This window comes from Typha latifolia, chromosome 1 (assembly GCF_019914945.1).
Source record: "Typha latifolia isolate L0001 chromosome 1, TyphaL0001v2, whole genome shotgun sequence".
NCBI lineage: Eukaryota > Viridiplantae > Streptophyta > Magnoliopsida > Poales > Typhaceae > Typha > Typha latifolia.
Window position 1 is genome coordinate 9,598,760 of NC_133086.1, and position 17,558 is coordinate 9,616,317.

The 17,558-nt window shown below is 36.6% G+C and overlaps 1 protein-coding gene across 1 annotated transcript in view; it reads left to right on the plus strand.

Moving 5' to 3' along the window:
- Positions 1 to 17,558, plus strand: part of LOC140784545 (calcium-transporting ATPase 5, plasma membrane-type-like) — a 48,846-nt gene that overhangs the window by 8,760 nt on the left and 22,528 nt on the right. Inside the window, exons 9-19 of the mRNA XM_073132026.1 lie at positions 3,142 to 3,212; positions 3,324 to 3,407; positions 3,497 to 3,574; positions 3,662 to 3,733; positions 14,230 to 14,313; positions 14,404 to 14,486; positions 14,559 to 14,667; positions 14,747 to 14,802; positions 14,893 to 14,935; positions 15,013 to 15,096; positions 15,246 to 15,383. Coding sequence (XP_072988127.1) covers positions 3,142 to 3,212; positions 3,324 to 3,407; positions 3,497 to 3,574; positions 3,662 to 3,733; positions 14,230 to 14,313; positions 14,404 to 14,486; positions 14,559 to 14,667; positions 14,747 to 14,802; positions 14,893 to 14,935; positions 15,013 to 15,096; positions 15,246 to 15,383 — 902 coding nt within the window. The remainder of the gene's footprint in view (positions 1 to 3,141; positions 3,213 to 3,323; positions 3,408 to 3,496; positions 3,575 to 3,661; positions 3,734 to 14,229; positions 14,314 to 14,403; positions 14,487 to 14,558; positions 14,668 to 14,746; positions 14,803 to 14,892; positions 14,936 to 15,012; positions 15,097 to 15,245; positions 15,384 to 17,558) is intronic.

Genomic DNA, 17,558 nt, shown 5'->3' on the forward strand with positions numbered 1-17,558 from the left:
AGTTTTAGCATAGTTAGAAATTATTTGATATTTGTTTTTGCAAATTATTGAAAACGAACGCCTTAATCATATTATTTATTGAATCATATTTCTAGTTGATTATTTCTATTTCTTCAACAAAAATAGGTTCTTTTTAATATTATTTGGGGATAAAAAAAGACTCTTGTTTAGGCTTTAATATATATGTATATATATATATATTAAAACTAAAGATATATATAAAAATCCTAAAGTTGACTGAAAATTAGCACTTAAATCTTAGTCTTTCTAGATTAGATAGTCATTTAGTTGAATCTTTCCCTTCTATTGTTGAATCTACACATCTGGATCGAAATTTGACGAAGAGACCCTTTTATATATTTTCTTTTATCCTACCAACTTATTTGTTGTAACCAACGATGGCCGTGCCAGTCGGCATGGGGCGTGCTGACTGGCACACATTTAACACATTTTTAATAAAAAATTTAAGATATTTAGAGACGTTTTTAGGTCTTCGGCATGTCAATCTTTGATTGCTGGTTTAAATATATGTATTAAAAACCTACATTATAGTGTTTATCTTTAGATTAGTTTTTGTAGATGGCCTATTTTCATTAAAGATTAAACAAGAGTCAAATAAATTTTATTCAACAATTAATATGACATTTGTTAAAACTAATTCTATTGATTGAACACTCCATAATATGATTGAATACTCCATAATATAATTAAACACATAATATTAATTGATAATAGTTTAATAATTAAAACTAATATCTAGTTGAACGTAGAATAACAGAGAGGATTAAAGACTTCATTTTATGATGATTAATGGAAATAGAATTTTTTTTAAAAAAAGCTCCACATCGGCACTTAGTAGTGTCGGAACAATACGGCTCGACACTAGGTTGTGCCTTTGGCACACCCCGTGTCAGGTGTTGTGCCACCACCGGCATAGCCATCCTTGATTAACCTTTGCCAATAACAAAGTATAGCTACTTACATTGCACACATAATTAGATTTGTCCTTGTCGTTAATTGTTTGTTACAATACCATAATAGTAGTAAATGGTCAAATAATAACAACTTGAACTATCAATTCAGTACTAGAATTTAAAGTTTGGAATAATAGTAAAATTCTGGGGGAGATAGAGATTCTTAATTTGACTAGGTTTAGAGATATGGAAAATAAAAGTTCAAGTCAAGTTAGTCAAACACCAAATAAATGATTTGGTATAGGAAAATCGAATCCTACTAGGTTTAGAAAAACAATTAAGAATCAAATTTTAAAAACCAAAATCTAGAAGGAGATATAAATCTGAATACTATTCAAACTATGAAAATCAAACTCAAGCCAGCAAGCAAAAAACTGAATAAAAGTATAAATGAAAAACCCATAATGAATAGGAAAAGTAAAACACGACAAACACTATGACACGTCTTTTAATGCGAAAAACTTCTCTCACATAGTGAGAAGAAAAGTCAAAAACCACGAATCCGCGCAAAGCCTATCGATCTATTTCACCAAGTGATAGAAAGAAGATTTACAAGTTACAACCCCTCCTGACACTCCAATACTTAAGTGTTCTTAAGTAACCTCTTGAACACGACAACATGAACTAGTTTGGTGAATTACCAAAATAGTTCTTGTGGTCTTGAATTACTAAAATATTTTGGTGAATTACCAAAATATTTTGGTAATGCAAGAGCTTACCAAAGGTCTCTCTTTGGTAAGCTCTTGCATTGAGGATCAACCTCTCGCACAAGTATCGCTGTTTGGTAGATGTTGATGTAGACAATTTTTTCTAGCTCTTTCGATGCTCGATGAGCAATCTTTGATATAGCAACAATAATCAGAGATATTTAGGTGGCTTTCCTCACACTCAATGAGAAATTTGCTCCCTGAGGAAAATCGAGAACTTTTCAAAGTATGAAGCTTGATCTTCCTTAACTTCTTCTTGGGTTGGATCCTCCAACTTGTAAATAATTGCTGATGATTCAATTCGGCTTCTCCAAACGCTTTAAGACATATTCTGAAAAGGGCAAGCACTTAGACAAGTAATTTCTCATACAATGATAGAAAGTGAAGCTCTTTTAGATGAGGGATCCTTAGATGGACGGATCTTTCGTTCTGCCTCTAGATCCCTTAAATAAATGTGGCGGAACCTCTGCAATTCATACTAGGAAAATCATCGAAGGAAAAACCAAATTTGAAACAGCTGCTGAACTTGTTTTTCTTTGCTTGATTTCATTACATGATCTAATCTTCCATAAGCTATGCGACTTGACTGTACACTTGAATCTACTTTGTACAACTCTAATACCTGCGATTTTGTTCATGAATTTGCCATTATAAAAATATTATCAATAGAACACAAAATAGTCTTAAGAACTTCCTAGAAAGAAAACAGAGTTATGAAATTTAATGTCATTTTTGACAAAACAAAAAATTCTACAAGGTTATAGGATGAGAAAGACAAATTGAATTGAAAAGATAATTCAAAAAATGCAAACAAAGAGATATTGCTATGATAGAATAAAGGTTGCAATTAGTAGCTCTGCACAATAAATTTAGGAAGTAGGTTTTAACATATAGTGGTACATGAGAATCTGTTATCTTATGATTTATAATTGTAATGCTAATTTCTTCCTTTGTAGAAATACTTCTACATTATTATTTTATTTATTATGTAGAATTGTTAATTTCACATGAGTATGAAATTGAAGATTGCAAATTTCCAACAATGTGATTATTATGTGAGTCAAAGGTCTCCTTTCATGTGCATTTAGAGTGAATTGCTATGATGGGTTTGAATCATGTTAGGCTTGTAAGATTTGCTTTGAGTTATTAGGCTTGGATTCTGTCCAGGCATGTCCATCCTGGTTGGTCCTTGTGGGCCCTTAGATGTGTTATAGCACATCAAGCAAGTTGCACAAATGGGGTAGACTGGAAAACAAGAGGCCTTCTATTCATAATCAAGCATGTATTCCAGCCATCTACATTCGTGCTTAACACGCTGTCGCACATCCGACTCTGCAAGAACTGACCTAGGTGGAAGTGCTAGGGTTGAATCCCGAGCTGATGTTGTTGTCTGTTAGGTGTATGTTATTTATATACATCATTGGACTCCAATGTTCTTCTTCCTTTTTTTTCCTCTTTAGCAACAAGCGACTATCGGCAATCTCTTCAATTCCAACATCTCAATGAGGAGAAGCAAAATATACACCTGGAGGTATGTAATGTTCACATGAAGATGCTTTGCTAAAATTTGATTCCTCTTCAAGTTTCAAATGCTGAGTTCAGTAGGTGATACTGCTTAATGATCTAGTGAAGTAATAATTAGGTAATCAGAGGTGGTAGAAGAGTCAAAGCTTCAATATTTGATCTTGTGGTTGGTGACATTGTTCCCCTTAAAATTGGCAATCAAGTAAGTAGGCATGTTACAATTTTAAGAACCAAGTTCTACTCTTGCATTTTGTATGCTCAAAAGAATTGGCTTGTTTTATATTTTTTTAGGTCCCTGCTGATGGTCTAATGATTTTTGGTCATTCTCTTGCTTTTGATGAATCAAGTATGACAGGGGAGACCAAGATCGTGAGTTGTATTAGTACTTTCTGTTTTCTGTATCATAATTTTGTAAATTAGTTTAAGTGTTATATTTAAGTCAATATTATGTTTCAGGTCCCTAAGGATAAGAGGACACCTTTTCTGATGTCTGGTTGCAAAGTTGCAGATGGCTATGGCACCATGTTGGTGAGTATATAAATTTTCAATTCTTTTTACAGATATGCTATTGTTAGTCATTAGTAGAAGCATGTAGAAAAGCTGAGAATATATTTTGAATACTGTGTCCATTATGGCCTTGTTTACCATGCAAAATTTGATCTCTGATTGATGTACCATTAGGTAGCATATACATTGTAATTCTCCTAAATCTAATTGGAACCAGAGGTATATAGTCATACATCATGGAACTGCTTAATATAGTTATCTGAGCCTTTTGTAGCATGAATATTAGTAGACTGCTGTGCCTCACCTTACTGCACTAGTTGCTTATTTCTCACTACTTGCGGTTGTGGTCTGCTTCAATAAGAACTAGATATGATTGATTAACTGAAAGTTGAATTTAGTTATCGCATTGTATAGTTCAAAAGCATATGTAATATATAAATGGTTTGCTAATTTGTTTAATTATTTAATTGGATTGAATACTAATATGTCACGATCCAGTTACGTAATCATGATTGATCATGTACCTCAATACACTTGAGATATAAGAAGTTATAATTTCTAACTAATATTTTTTCTAAGTCCAACATAACATAAATTTAATATGAATATTTAACACCAATAGCTATGATCCAACAATAAAAATAATAACCAAATCTCCTCACTAATGTGTTTCCAATCAAACTGAAATAATAGATGATTTAGAATATAATATCTAATATAACTGAGGGATAAAACAATAAAATTCTAAGTGGAGATAAGGATCCCAGTTCATCTTGCTCAGTCGTCACGTGCTAACTAGTACTTGAAATATTAGAAAAGGGATCTCATGAGCTAACAGCTAAGTGAGTGGAATTCATTCAAAAGCTAAATAAATTTGAAATCCATAGACATAATTTTAATTAAACCCTAGTCCAGCAATAGAAAATAATAATTTCACTTAGCATGCTCATAATAGTAGTAATAACAACTACACAGGTAATAATAATGTAAATCATATCTTATAATGCTTCGTGTCAATATACTGAATTTTTTTCGATTTAATAATGCCATATGTCTCATTTGGGTTAATACCCTATGGATCCACATCAACTAGAAGTCTTCTCAAGATGACGCTCATTTCTTTTTTCCTTATAGCTGATCCGGTTAGAATCACTAAGAATTGTTACTATATGATTAGTGCACCCTGTCTCTTCTACTAACCATTGAGAGATATTAGAGTTATCTCCGAAAATCCTTTATATAATCTAGAATTGCTCCCTAACCCCACCAGAGTTACCTAAAAAAGTTATCGCAGTGATCTAAAATAAGACTCCTCGAGATGACGGTGCCCATAGCTTTGGCATATCGATGCTCTAGAGTGTAGCACTCGTTACACCAAAAGCATAACCCTTTGGCCTATTTTTCATCTACCTATGCTTGTGACAAGGCTCAGCCCTTGGGTTGTGTGCCCCCACCTCTGAGAAAGGTGGTCGGTCTCGATGTAACCCACCACCTAAAGGAGGATGTCAGTGGTCTCAGTGTAGAGCTTGAACTGCCGTTCGCGACGTATACCGGCTGTCCTTAGATATCCAACTAGCCCTCATAGCACTTTTCAAGGCAGTATACTTCTGCTCCATCCTAATGGCAATCTCAAAGGCTTCCATCAAGGTCTGCGGCTGCATGGAATAGACGTCGGCCTTGATCTCTCGCGTAGCCCCGTCAAAAATGTCAACGCCTCTTGCAGCCACCTTGGAATGCAATGACTACTAAGGCACTCAAAATCTTCTTGATATGCTGCCACCATAGTGTTTTGTGTCAATTTGGAGAGTGTAGCACCATAATCTTCATATCTAACAGTCCCAAACCATTGAGCTAATGTAAAAGTGAATGCCGGCCAATTGTCGAATGACTGGTGGGCATGTACCAATTGGTACCAATGTAAGGTTGCATCCTCCATATGAAAGCTCACAATAGGCACCCTAGCCTCTTCTGTCGTGCCATGACATTCAAAGTACTGTTCAGCACAAAAAATCAAATCAATAAGATTACCACCGTTAAACTTTGAAAATTCCAACTGAGTGGGTCGCCCTCTCATGTCGTGCTCACGTCCACCATTGTCGAAGAGATGCTCTAGGGGGACTATTGGTGGGTGCACCGGGTGTATTTCTTGCTCTTGGCCATGCACCTCAATATGTAGTTCCTAAGTGAACAATAGCAAAATTAAATAAATGAAGAAGATTTGCTTTATTAAATTTAAAACTAATTGCAATAAATATAAAATAATGTTATTATTTTTAAGTCTCTAAACGAAATAAAATTTAACATTTAATCGAAAGCATAAAATTTAAAAGAGCGAAAAAATAAATAGGTGGATCCTAAGTGGAGGTAAAGTCCAGGTACGTCTCACTCAGTCACCACGCTGACTATTACCTGAGATAGATAAATAAATAAATAAAATAAATCTATGAGCCAACAACTATAGCTCAGTGAGTGGAATCCACTCGAAAACCAAATAGTTTCAAAAAACTAAAATCAACAATATACATAATAATTTGCATTAGGCATGCTCTTTAAATAATGACAATGATAACAATAGAGAGTCACAACTTGTAACCTTGCACAGTTTCAACATATTAACATCTTTTTAATATTTATGCTGTCATATGTCTCAATAGGTCTAAACCCTGTGGATCCACATCAACTAGATGTCACCTCGAGATGACGCTCGAGACTTTTCTTCATAGCTGATCTGGTTAGGGTCATCAGATGGTATCACTATGTGATCAACACACTCTATCTTTTCCACTAACCGTTACGAGAAGTTAGAGTCACCTAGGAATTTCTCGTTCATCCTAGGACTGTTCTCTAACCCCGCCAGAGTCACCTAAGAAAGTCACTGCAGTGATCTGATTTAGGATTTTCCCCTGGACTTCCAGATAGACATGAGTCACCACGGAAAACCGCAAACGATTTATACTGTGACTGTTCTCGAATTCGTACCAATACTAGTCTAATTTTTTTTTCACTAAATTTAATATTTGCACAAAGTACGGTGATGCACTGAGTATAATGATTAAATGCACACAGAAAATGTAACAATTAAATTTTACACGTAAGGATGAAATAAATAAATTTGCACACAAAAAATTTACATGGTCTGACAAAGGTACAAAATATAATAAAATAAATATGTGAGTGAACCCACTCACCTGAGTCTAGGCAAGATAACTGAATCTCAAATCCTTAGCTCACGTGCTAAAAATCACCCCCTTTAATAATAAATAACAATAACATTTTTAAATAAAAATTATTAAAAAATTTCTATAATTTAACTCAAAAATTAATAATTTGGGTCAAAATAAGCCCAAATCAGTTGGGTTGGGCTGCAGTTGGCCCGCAGTCCACCCAACTAACACTTAAATGGCCCAATCCAATTAACTAATGGAACCGGGTCGGGTTCCTTGGATTCGGATCCAACCCGACCCGAATCCAAAAACATAAAGGGAGAAGGCCAACCCGAGTTTGCCTTCTCCAAACTGAAAGAAATTGAAGGGCGAGAGAGAAAGAGAGAGAGAAAGTCCATCGGCGACCGCCGCCGTCGGCGGGTCGCTAGCCACACCCTAAGCTCTCGTCCCTCACAATCATGGCCACAGCAAACACACAAGGTGGAGGAGAAGTTGCCGTCGACGACGACGACCACACTCCAACTAACGGTCGACGGTGATTAGAGCCACAAGGGCCCTCCCAGAAGGCAACCATGGCGCAAGGTCAACGGCTTGGAGCTCTTGAGCATGAGCAGCAGCAGCCTGAAGCCGCCGGCCGGCGTGAGTTGCCAGCGAAGCCAAAATCCCACAAATTAGGTATTTTCATTTTACCTTATTAAACTGAAATTAAATTTGAGGGGTGGGAGAGGGCTTACTAAGGAGTCACGTGGTGGTCTCCGTTGGCTCCGGCGGCACTCCGGAAGGCCGATTCTACGGCGTGACTCCGACGGTGAGAAAGAAGAGAGCGAAGGATGAGAGGAAGAAGAAAAGGGAAATAGAGGCTGGGGGGTTTGAGGAGAGAGAGAGAATTAGGGTTTAAATTTATAGATTAAAAGAAAAATCCAGATCTAATCTGATCCGGATTAGGCATGATTTCTCCTTGCGCCTCGTCGCGTGCGGGATAGGGAGAGGGAAGGGGGTTGCACATACACCCTCCTCTCTCAACCCTTTCTTTTCTGGTTCTTACAACTATTCCCAACAAAAAGAAATTTCGTCCTCGAAATTAAAATTAGTGTAATAAAAGGATAAAGTAATACTGTAATAGTCGCTATGAAGATTAAGGAAATAGCTCCGGATGTTTCTCCCTCATTTCATCTTCACGCTCCCAAGTTGCTTCTTCCGGCTTGTGGTTTTGCCATAAAATCTTCACGAAAGAGATTACCCTATTGCGAAGAGTTCTTTTCTGAGTCTCTAAAATTTTCACAGGTTGCTCCTCATAAGATAGATTTTCTCAGATCTCCAAAGGCTCGAAGTCGATCACATGGTCTGCACTAGGCACATACTTTCTCAACATAGATACATGGAAGACATTATGTACTTTATATCAAGGTTCCAAAAATCGATATCGGGATCGGGATCGACAGTCCGGAAAAACGATACGTATCGGCCGTATCGGCCGCCTGTATCGGATCGGACTATTTTAATTAAATAAAATTCTAAATATTATTAAAAATGTTGAGAAATTTCTAAAAATTTAGAAAAAATTATAAGAAAATAAGAAATAATAATTACTCACTTATAAAGCCTAAAAAGTAAAAATCTTTCTTCCTCCCTCTCTTCTTTCCTATTTCTCTAACTGTTAGTCTGAAATATCCATTCTCTCCTATACTCTTTTTCTATCTTTCTCTCTCTCTTTTCTCACCCTCTTTTTTTTTATCTTTCCCTCTCACTCACTCTCTCTTCCTTTTTCTCTCTCTTTCTCTTACCCTCCTTTTTTTAATGTTTCCCTCTCCCTCACTCTCTCTTCGGCTGGTTTCGGCCTGGCCGATCCCCGATCTTGATCCGTTTCGGCCGATCCCACTCGGGATCGGCCGAAATTGGAAACTATGCTTTAGATAACCTAGGTGGCAATGCTATTTGGTATGCCACCTCTCCAATGCGCTCCAACACCTCAAAAGGTCCAATAAAGCGAGGACTCAACTTGCCTTTCTTACCAAACCTGATCAATCATTTTCAAGGTGACACCTTTAGGAAAACCATATCGCCCACTTGAAACTCAAGGTTTCTTCTCCGGTTATCAACATAGCTCTTTTGACGGCTTTGAGTTGTAAGAAGCTTTTTCTTGATTTTAATGATTTTCTGTGTGGCATCTTGTACTATATATGATCCCAATAACTGTCTTTCACCAACCTCAAATCAACAAAGTGGAGATCTGCATTTTCTACCATACAACGCCTCGTAAGGTGCTAGCCCTAAACTCGAATGGTAGCTATTATTGTATGAGAACTCGATGGAGATGGAGTCCGGGTACGTCTCACTCAGTCGTCATGCTGACTATTACTTGAGATAGATAAATAAATAAAAAAAACAAATCCATAAGCCAACAACTATAGCTCAGTGAGTGGAATCCACTCGAAAACCAAATAAATTCTAAATTATATTAATGTTGAATAAAATTAAACTAAATCAACAATATCCATAACAATTTGCAATAGACATGCTCTTTAAATAATGACAATGATAAAAATAGCGAGTCATAATTTATAACCTTGCACAATTTCAACATACTAATATCTTTTCAATATTTATACTGTCATATGTCTCAATGGTTTTATACCTTGTGGATCCACATCAACTAGAAATCACCTCGAGATGACGCTCGGGACTTTTCTTCATAGCTAATCCGGTTAGGGTCATCAGATGTTATCACTATGTGATCAACATACTCTGTATTTTTCACTAACCGTTGAGAGAAGTTAGGATCACCTAGGAAATTTCTCATTCTTCGTAGGACTGTTCCCTAACCCCGCCAGAATCACCAAAGAAAATCACCGCAGTGATTAGATTTATGACTTTCTCCTAGATTTCAGATAGATTTAAGTCACCATGGAAAACTGCAAGCGATTTATACTGGGAATGTTCTCTACGTCGTACCAATATTAGTCTCATTTTTCTTTTCACTAAAATTTAATATTTGCACAAGGTATGGCGATGCATTGAGTATAATGATTAAATGCACACAAAAAATATAACAATTAAATTTGCACGTAAGGATGAAATAAATAATTTTTGCACACAGAAAATTGCATGGTCTGACAAAGGTACAAAATATAATAAAAATAAATATGTGAGTGAACCTACTCACCTGAGTCTAGACAAGACAACCGAAATCTCAAATCTCTAGTTCACGTACTAAAAATCACTACCTTTAATAATAAATAATAATAAAATTTTCAATTTGAATAATATCAATATTTCTAAAATTAAAAAAAACTAAAAAGAACTAAAATGGGTCAAATTACCCATTGGATTGGGTTAGGCTGCTGCTGGCTCGGCCCATTCCAAAAATAGAACTAATCAGGCTGGGCCAAGGCCCAGCCAAAATAATGGATTGGGCTACGGGCTAACCCGCAGCCCATCCAATTTAATTGGTTCAGGTCGGGTCTTTGGATCCGAAATCCAAACCCGAACTCGTAAGAAAAAGGGGTTGGCTCGAGTTAAACCTGAGCCCAACCAAACCCTTTTCTTTTTCTTTTTTTTTCTCGCGACTGGCGCGAGAAAGAGAAGAATCGAGGGAGAGAGTAACCGCCGGCGACCCCGCCGACGGCGATTCACGACCACCCTCAAGCCCCTCGGCTCTCTCTCTCTCTCTCTCTCTACTTCGTTGTCCTCACGAGGTGGAGGAGAACCCACTACAATGGCCGACTCCGAAAGCCGACGACGACTGGACCCATGAGGGCTTTCCCAGAAGGCAACCATGGCGCAAGGCCAACGACTTGGAGCTCTCGAGCACGAGCAGCAGTAGCCTGAAGCCGCCGGTCACTCTGATTTGCCGATGAAGCCGCAAAACCCAATTTAGGTATTTTCAATTTACCTTATTAAACTTTAATTAAAATTGGGGGGTGGGAGAGGGCTTACCAAGGAGTCACGTGGTGATCTCCGATGGCTCCGGCGGCACTCCGGCAGGCCGATTCCACGGCGTGACTCTGATGGTGAGAAAGAAGAAAACAAAGGAGGAGAAGAAGAAAAGGGAAAATGAGGCTAGGGGTTTTGAGGAGAGAGAGAATTAGGGTTTAATTTATAGATTAAAAAAATCCAAATCTAATTTGATTCGGATTTAGCGAGATCTCCGTTGCGCCTCGTCGCGTGCCGGAGAGGGAGAGGGGAGGGAGTTGCACGTGCAAAGCACATGCACCCTCCTCTCTCAACCCTTTTTTTTTCTGGTTCTTACAATATTCATGATTAAAAATTGCTATTTGCACGACGTATAGCATGCATCGAGTCTTATATTTTGCACACAGAGATAAAATAATTAAATTGCACACAGAAATATGATATTTAATTTGCATATAGAAAATACGTGATCATAAAAAAGTATAAAGTACAAGACGGATAAAAATGTGAGTGAACTCACTCACTTGAGTTTAAGTCAAATGACTGAAATCTCTAATCTACCCATTACAGCAAATTACGACTGGTGAGAAAAGTGGTGGTCTTCGATTGCTCTGGTGGTCCAATCCCACAACATGATTCCAATAGTAAATAGAAGAAGAACAGGGGAGGGAGGAGGAGGAGAGAGAAGCTGTAGTTAGAGAAGGTGAAATTAGGGTTTTTTATAGGAAGAAACCAAATTTTTATTTCAGTTTGGATTAGGTCAAAACAGTGATGGCTGTGTCAGTGGCACGTGCCGTGCCGTGCGACCATCGGCACGGCACGCCCCCCTCGTGCCAGTGGCACACATTTATAATATTTTTAATAATTTTTTGGTCTTTGGTATGTCAATATTTGATTTTTTTATCTAAATATATGTATTAAATTTAAAATCTACATTATAATATTTTATCTTTAGATTATTTTTTTGTAAATAACCTATTTTATTAAAGATAAAATAACAGTTGAATATAAATATTATTCTACACATAATATGATTGAATACATTCATTAAAATTAATATTAATGATTAAACACTCCATAATATGATTGAATACTCCATAAGATAATTGAACACATGATAACATTCAATACATAATTGATCATTCAATATATAATTGATAATAGTTCAATAATTAAAACTAATATCTAGTTGAACGTAGAATGACGAGGAGGATTAAAGACTTCATTTGCTGGCACAAAAATAACACCGAAATGTTGCATTAAATACTGTCGATATTCTTCAAAACTCATCTACTGATAATATTGCTCGTTATAACATCTCATATAGTCTTCATACAAATAAGAATTTTGTAATTCTTTGATGATATGATATGAATATTGAATATGCATGGGAATGACCGGCACCGACATAGGCACAGGCACAAACACACCATAAGCATATACAGATTGTGGATATGGAGTATAATAAGGTGTTGCGGCTTTAGTAGGTGTGATTGAAATGATGGTAATGATGATGAACTCATATCATTCTGTGGGCGCACCTCTCCTGATGTCGTGCTATCTATAGACTCAAGTCCTTTCCTCATCTGACTGTATCATATTGAGCTTGAGATGGTCCCTTTTTTTTCTTCTGTCTCTGATAAATTCGGTTTTGTGGTTGTCTAGGTCTGGCAAATGAGTTGTCATTCTAATTTTAAAAAATGACAAATAAGTTGTCATTTCAAAAATGACAAAAGTTAATTGATGAAAATGAGAAAAAGTTAAAAAAAAATAGGTTTCACATGTCATATCATGGTTGTTAAGAAAATAAGTAAAGTTGATTTGATAAAAAATGATGGAAATAGAAAATTTTTAAAAAAAATGTCTCTACATTGGCACATGACCGGCACGAGGCCGTGCCGGATGGCACGTGGTCGTGCCGGACCGGCACGGCACGGCACACCCGCCGGTCGGCACGGCTCGACACGGGGGTGTGCCACTGGCACACCCCATGCCAAGTGCCGTGCCTCTACTGGCACGGCAAGTGCCGATCGGCACGGGGCATGCCGACCAGCACGGCCATCCTTGGGTCAAAAAACTCACGGCCATATTGTTGCGTAACAATGAAGGAGAGAGTGATGGGTGAACACGTGTGCTCCGCTCCCAGAGTTTTTTTTTTTCGGTTCTTACAAATGCAATTAGATTTCACTTATTTTCAGTATTTGGCTTATATGTTCCTTGAAAATAAACATAGTCCCTATTCTTAAAAGTTATCATTCTCTATGCTGTTAAGCTTGTGCTGGTCGGCATTGATACAGGAGGATTATCTCGATACATCTTCATGGCCACTCATGTCATTGTGTGTTACTAGGAATTGGGTTTATTTATAAACAAATCTATTTTGGGGTCTCTTTCATCACTTCTGATATCTCTTTGCCTTATGATACGTGATCTATATAAAATTATACTTCAAATTGTTAGAAATCCAAGGGAAATTTCTGTTTTTTTGCAAGTTATCTGCCTCAACAAAGAGAGTTTGAGAAAAATTTGAGAAAAATCAGGAGATTAGAATTTAATTACAACTGTTTTTTGCAGGTATTTTAATTTAGCCCCAAATATCTATTTTAAGGCCTTAGAAATATTTAAAGATTGTTTTTTGTGCCATGTCAAGACTGTTTAATGTGCTAGCCAATGACACAATGGCTCAGTGCGGCTTGTGCCAATGATATGTACTGTGCCAAGTCAAGGTCGGCATGCCCTCTGCCACTGTCACGACATTTCTTGATGTTTAGTCATTCCATCCCATGTTAGGAGAGTATCAAGCGAATACTGTGATATAAAACTACATCCAGTAAGATATCTCTCCTAATTATCTTCACTACCAAATCCACTATTATACAAATGGTCAGCTTATCTGTATTTTGTGGAAGTATTTGACTTGAATCATGGAATGAATGTTGATATATTTATATTTCATTTAATTTTGCTCTTTGCTTTTATGCCCCTTAAAACTGAACATAATTCCTATTCTACAAAAGATCTATTTTTCTAATTGGCAGTTTACATGTATCTATGAATAGGCTTCTAAATTGCTTGCACATTAGGCAATCACTATGTTTAGGGTACATGACCCAGCTCATACTCATTGATAGAAGTTTCTTCCAGATAAGTAGTCATCTCCCTCAAAAGGTTCACCTATATCTCTGGCTACTAATCCATGAGAGAACTATACTTTCAAGCCAAAGTTTGATGAAACATATTTCTCTTTTAATTACATCTCCATGATCAATCTTTGAGGATTTCTGTTCATGTCCTAAATTACTCTTAACTTCAATATTCATTTCAGTTGCATTCCATATCTTTTTGATCAGTCACTATCTTGTTGATTGCACATTTCTTTTTTGTGCTTCTTCTACAAGTTATTAAAGTTAAGTCTTCTTTTTTTTCTTGAATTAAATCAAGGTAACTGCTGTTGGAATCAATACTGAATGGGGTCTATTAATGGCCAATATATCTACGGATAATGGTGAAGAAACTCCTTTGCAGGTTTGTGTTGCTCTTTGAATACTTATTAAGTAAAGAAAAAGAGATTAAACTTTGTTGCTTGTTACACATCCTCTTTTCCCTCTGAAATAGGTGCGCTTGAGTGGTGTTACTAATTTCATTGGTATACTAGGATCTACAGTTGCTGGTGTGGTCCTTCTCGTCCTTTGGATTAGGTATGTGGTTTGTTGGTGAAGGAAGTCATAGTTTTGATGTATTCTAACTATTTTCATTCTCATTCTACAAAGATACTTTACTGGAAATACCAAGAATGATGATGGAACTCCTCAGTTTGTAAACCATCAGACGGGATTTAAAGAAGCATTCAGTGGAGCACTTAGATTATTGACTGTTGCAGTATGTTTTTTCATATTCATATTAGAGTATAGAATATTATTATGCTTATAGTGCTAAATTTTTTCTGCTCTCTCACTAGGTCACTATTGTGGTTGTTGCGGTGCCTGAAGGGCTTCCTTTGGCCGTGACCTTGACGTATGCATCTGCTATCTGATTATGAATTATATTCTTGAATCTTCCTCTGTACTTCTGGCCTCTATGTGATACTTTGTTTTTACCCTCCAGACTAGCGTATTCGATGCGAAAGATGATGAATGACAAGGCTTTGGTAAATATAATTCCTGATTTTGCACAACATTCTTAAACTACAAAGCAACTCCTAAATTTTAAGGGGTGTCCCCACAGGTCCGGAGGCTTTCATCTTGTGAAACAATGGGGTCAGCAACAACTATTTGCAGTGACAAGACTGGAACTCTGACCATGAATCAGGTTTGCATCAGTTAGCTTTCTAATGGCGCATATCTTTTATGTTCAAATGATTACGTTGCTTATCTGTAAAACTATTTGACTAAGAATTTTTGAAACATGTAAAAGTATTACAATTGTCAAAGAATAGAATGATTATATAAATGATGCAGATGACAGTTGTGGAGGCATATCTAGGCGGAATGAAGTTGGATCCTCCAGACAATGTTAAAATGATGTCAGCTACTGCATCAACTTTACTAATTGAAGGTATTTCACAAAATACAACAGGCAGTGTATTTTTGCCGGAGGTAAGTTGCTGTTCTTTTGATTAAGCTTTTAATGGGTTAATTTAATGTGTTTATTTCTTTCTGCCTTGCCTAACTGTTTGTCGGTAGCTAGAAACTTGGTCACAATCTACCTCTTGTGAAGAAGATTTGTCAATTTGAATATATGCCAATTTCAACCCTAATAACCAAATCAGAATCTCTAACTAGAATTAGATTTAACCTATATGACCGATATCAGAGGGAGGTGTTGTACTTGCATTATAAGAGAGAACAATTTAGGACAACATGAAATTCTTATGGACAGACCCAGATTGGTTAACCCAATCACTTGGATTCGGCGCATGAGGAGGGTTAGGAGCTTTTACATTCCGCCCTTGGCTATTTATCTATTTATTTTATCCTTGTATTAGCTTTTAGTCAACGATGGCTATGCCTGTCACAAGCTGAGATAGGAATCATGACCGGCCGTACACCTCAATATGCTTGAGATACACGAAGTCTTACTAATACTTCCTAAGTGTACAATAGCAAGAATAAATAAACAAAGAAGATCTGCTTTATTAAATTTAAAACTAATTGCAATAAATATAAAATAATGTTATTGTTTTTGAGTCTCTAAACGAAATAAATTTATCTTCTAATCTAAAGCATAAAATTCAAAAGAGCGAAAAAGTAAATAGGTGGATCCTAAGTGGAGGTAGAGTTCAGGTACATCTCGCTCAGTCGCCCAGCTGACTATTACCTGAGATAGATAAATAAATAAATAAAATAAATCTATGAGCCAACAACTATAGCTCAGTGAGTGGAATCCACTCGAAAACCAAATAGTTTCAAAAAACTAAAATCAACAATATACATAATAATTTGCATTAGGCATGCTCTTTAAATAATGACAATGATAACAATAGAGAGTCACAACTTGTAACCTTGCACAGTTTCAACATATTAACATCTTTTTAATATTTATGCTGTCATATGTCTCAATAGGTCTAAACCCTGTGGATCCACATCAACTAGATGTCACCTCGAGATGACGCTCGAGACTTTTCTTCATAGCTGATCCGGTTAGGGTCATCAGATGGTATCACTATGTGATCAACACACTCTGTCTTTTCCACTAACCATTAAGAGAAGTTAGAGTCACCCAGAAATTTCTCGTTCATCCTAGGACTGTTCCCTAACCCCATCAGAGTCACCTAAGAAAGTCACCGCAGTGATCTGATTTAGAACTTTCCCCTGGACTTCCAGATAGACTTGAGTCACTATCACGACCCAAATTAGGAATCATGACCGGCCATGCATCTCAATATGCTTGAGATGCACGAAGCCTTAACAATACTCTCTACGTATACGATGATAAGATAAATAATTAAAATGAGAAATTGCTTATTTAAAAAAAAATACTTTATTACTAAAATGCAATAAAAAAAAAAACAATGTTAATGTTTTTAAGTCTCTAAACTAAAATAAACTAAAATAAAACTTCTATATCTAAAGCACAAAATCTAAAAGAGCGGAAAGGTAAATGGGTGGATCCTAAGTGGAGGTGGAATCCGGGTACATCACGCTCAGGCGCCCCGCTGACTATTACCTGAAATAAATAAACAAATACAAAAAAAAACAATAGAACTCGTGAGCCAACAACTATAGCTCAGTGAGTGGAATCCACTCGAACCAAATAAATTTTTACTGCATAATAATGCTGAGTAAATTAAACAAAAAGTAACAATATCATAATATGCAATATGCATGCTCTCTAAATAATAACAAGATAACAATAGAGAAATGTCACAATTTGTAACCTTGCATGTTTTCCACATATCAACATCCTTTTGATATTTAAAATGTCATATGTCTCAATGGGTTTAAACCCTGTGGATCCACATCAACTAGAAGTCACCTCGAGATGACGCTCGGGACTTTTCTTCGTAGCTGATCCGGTTAGGGTCATCAGAGGGTATCACCCTGTGATCAACACACTCTGTCTTTTCCTCTAACCGTTGAGAGAAGTTAGAGTCACCTAGGAAATTTTGTCATTTTTCATAGGACTGTTCCCTAACCCCGCGAGAGTCACTTAAGAAAGTCACCGCAGTGATCTAATTTAGGACTTTCCCCTGGACTTCCAAATAGACTTGAGTCACAACGGAAAAACCGGGACTGTTCTCTAAGTCATAACAATACTAGTCTCATTTTCTT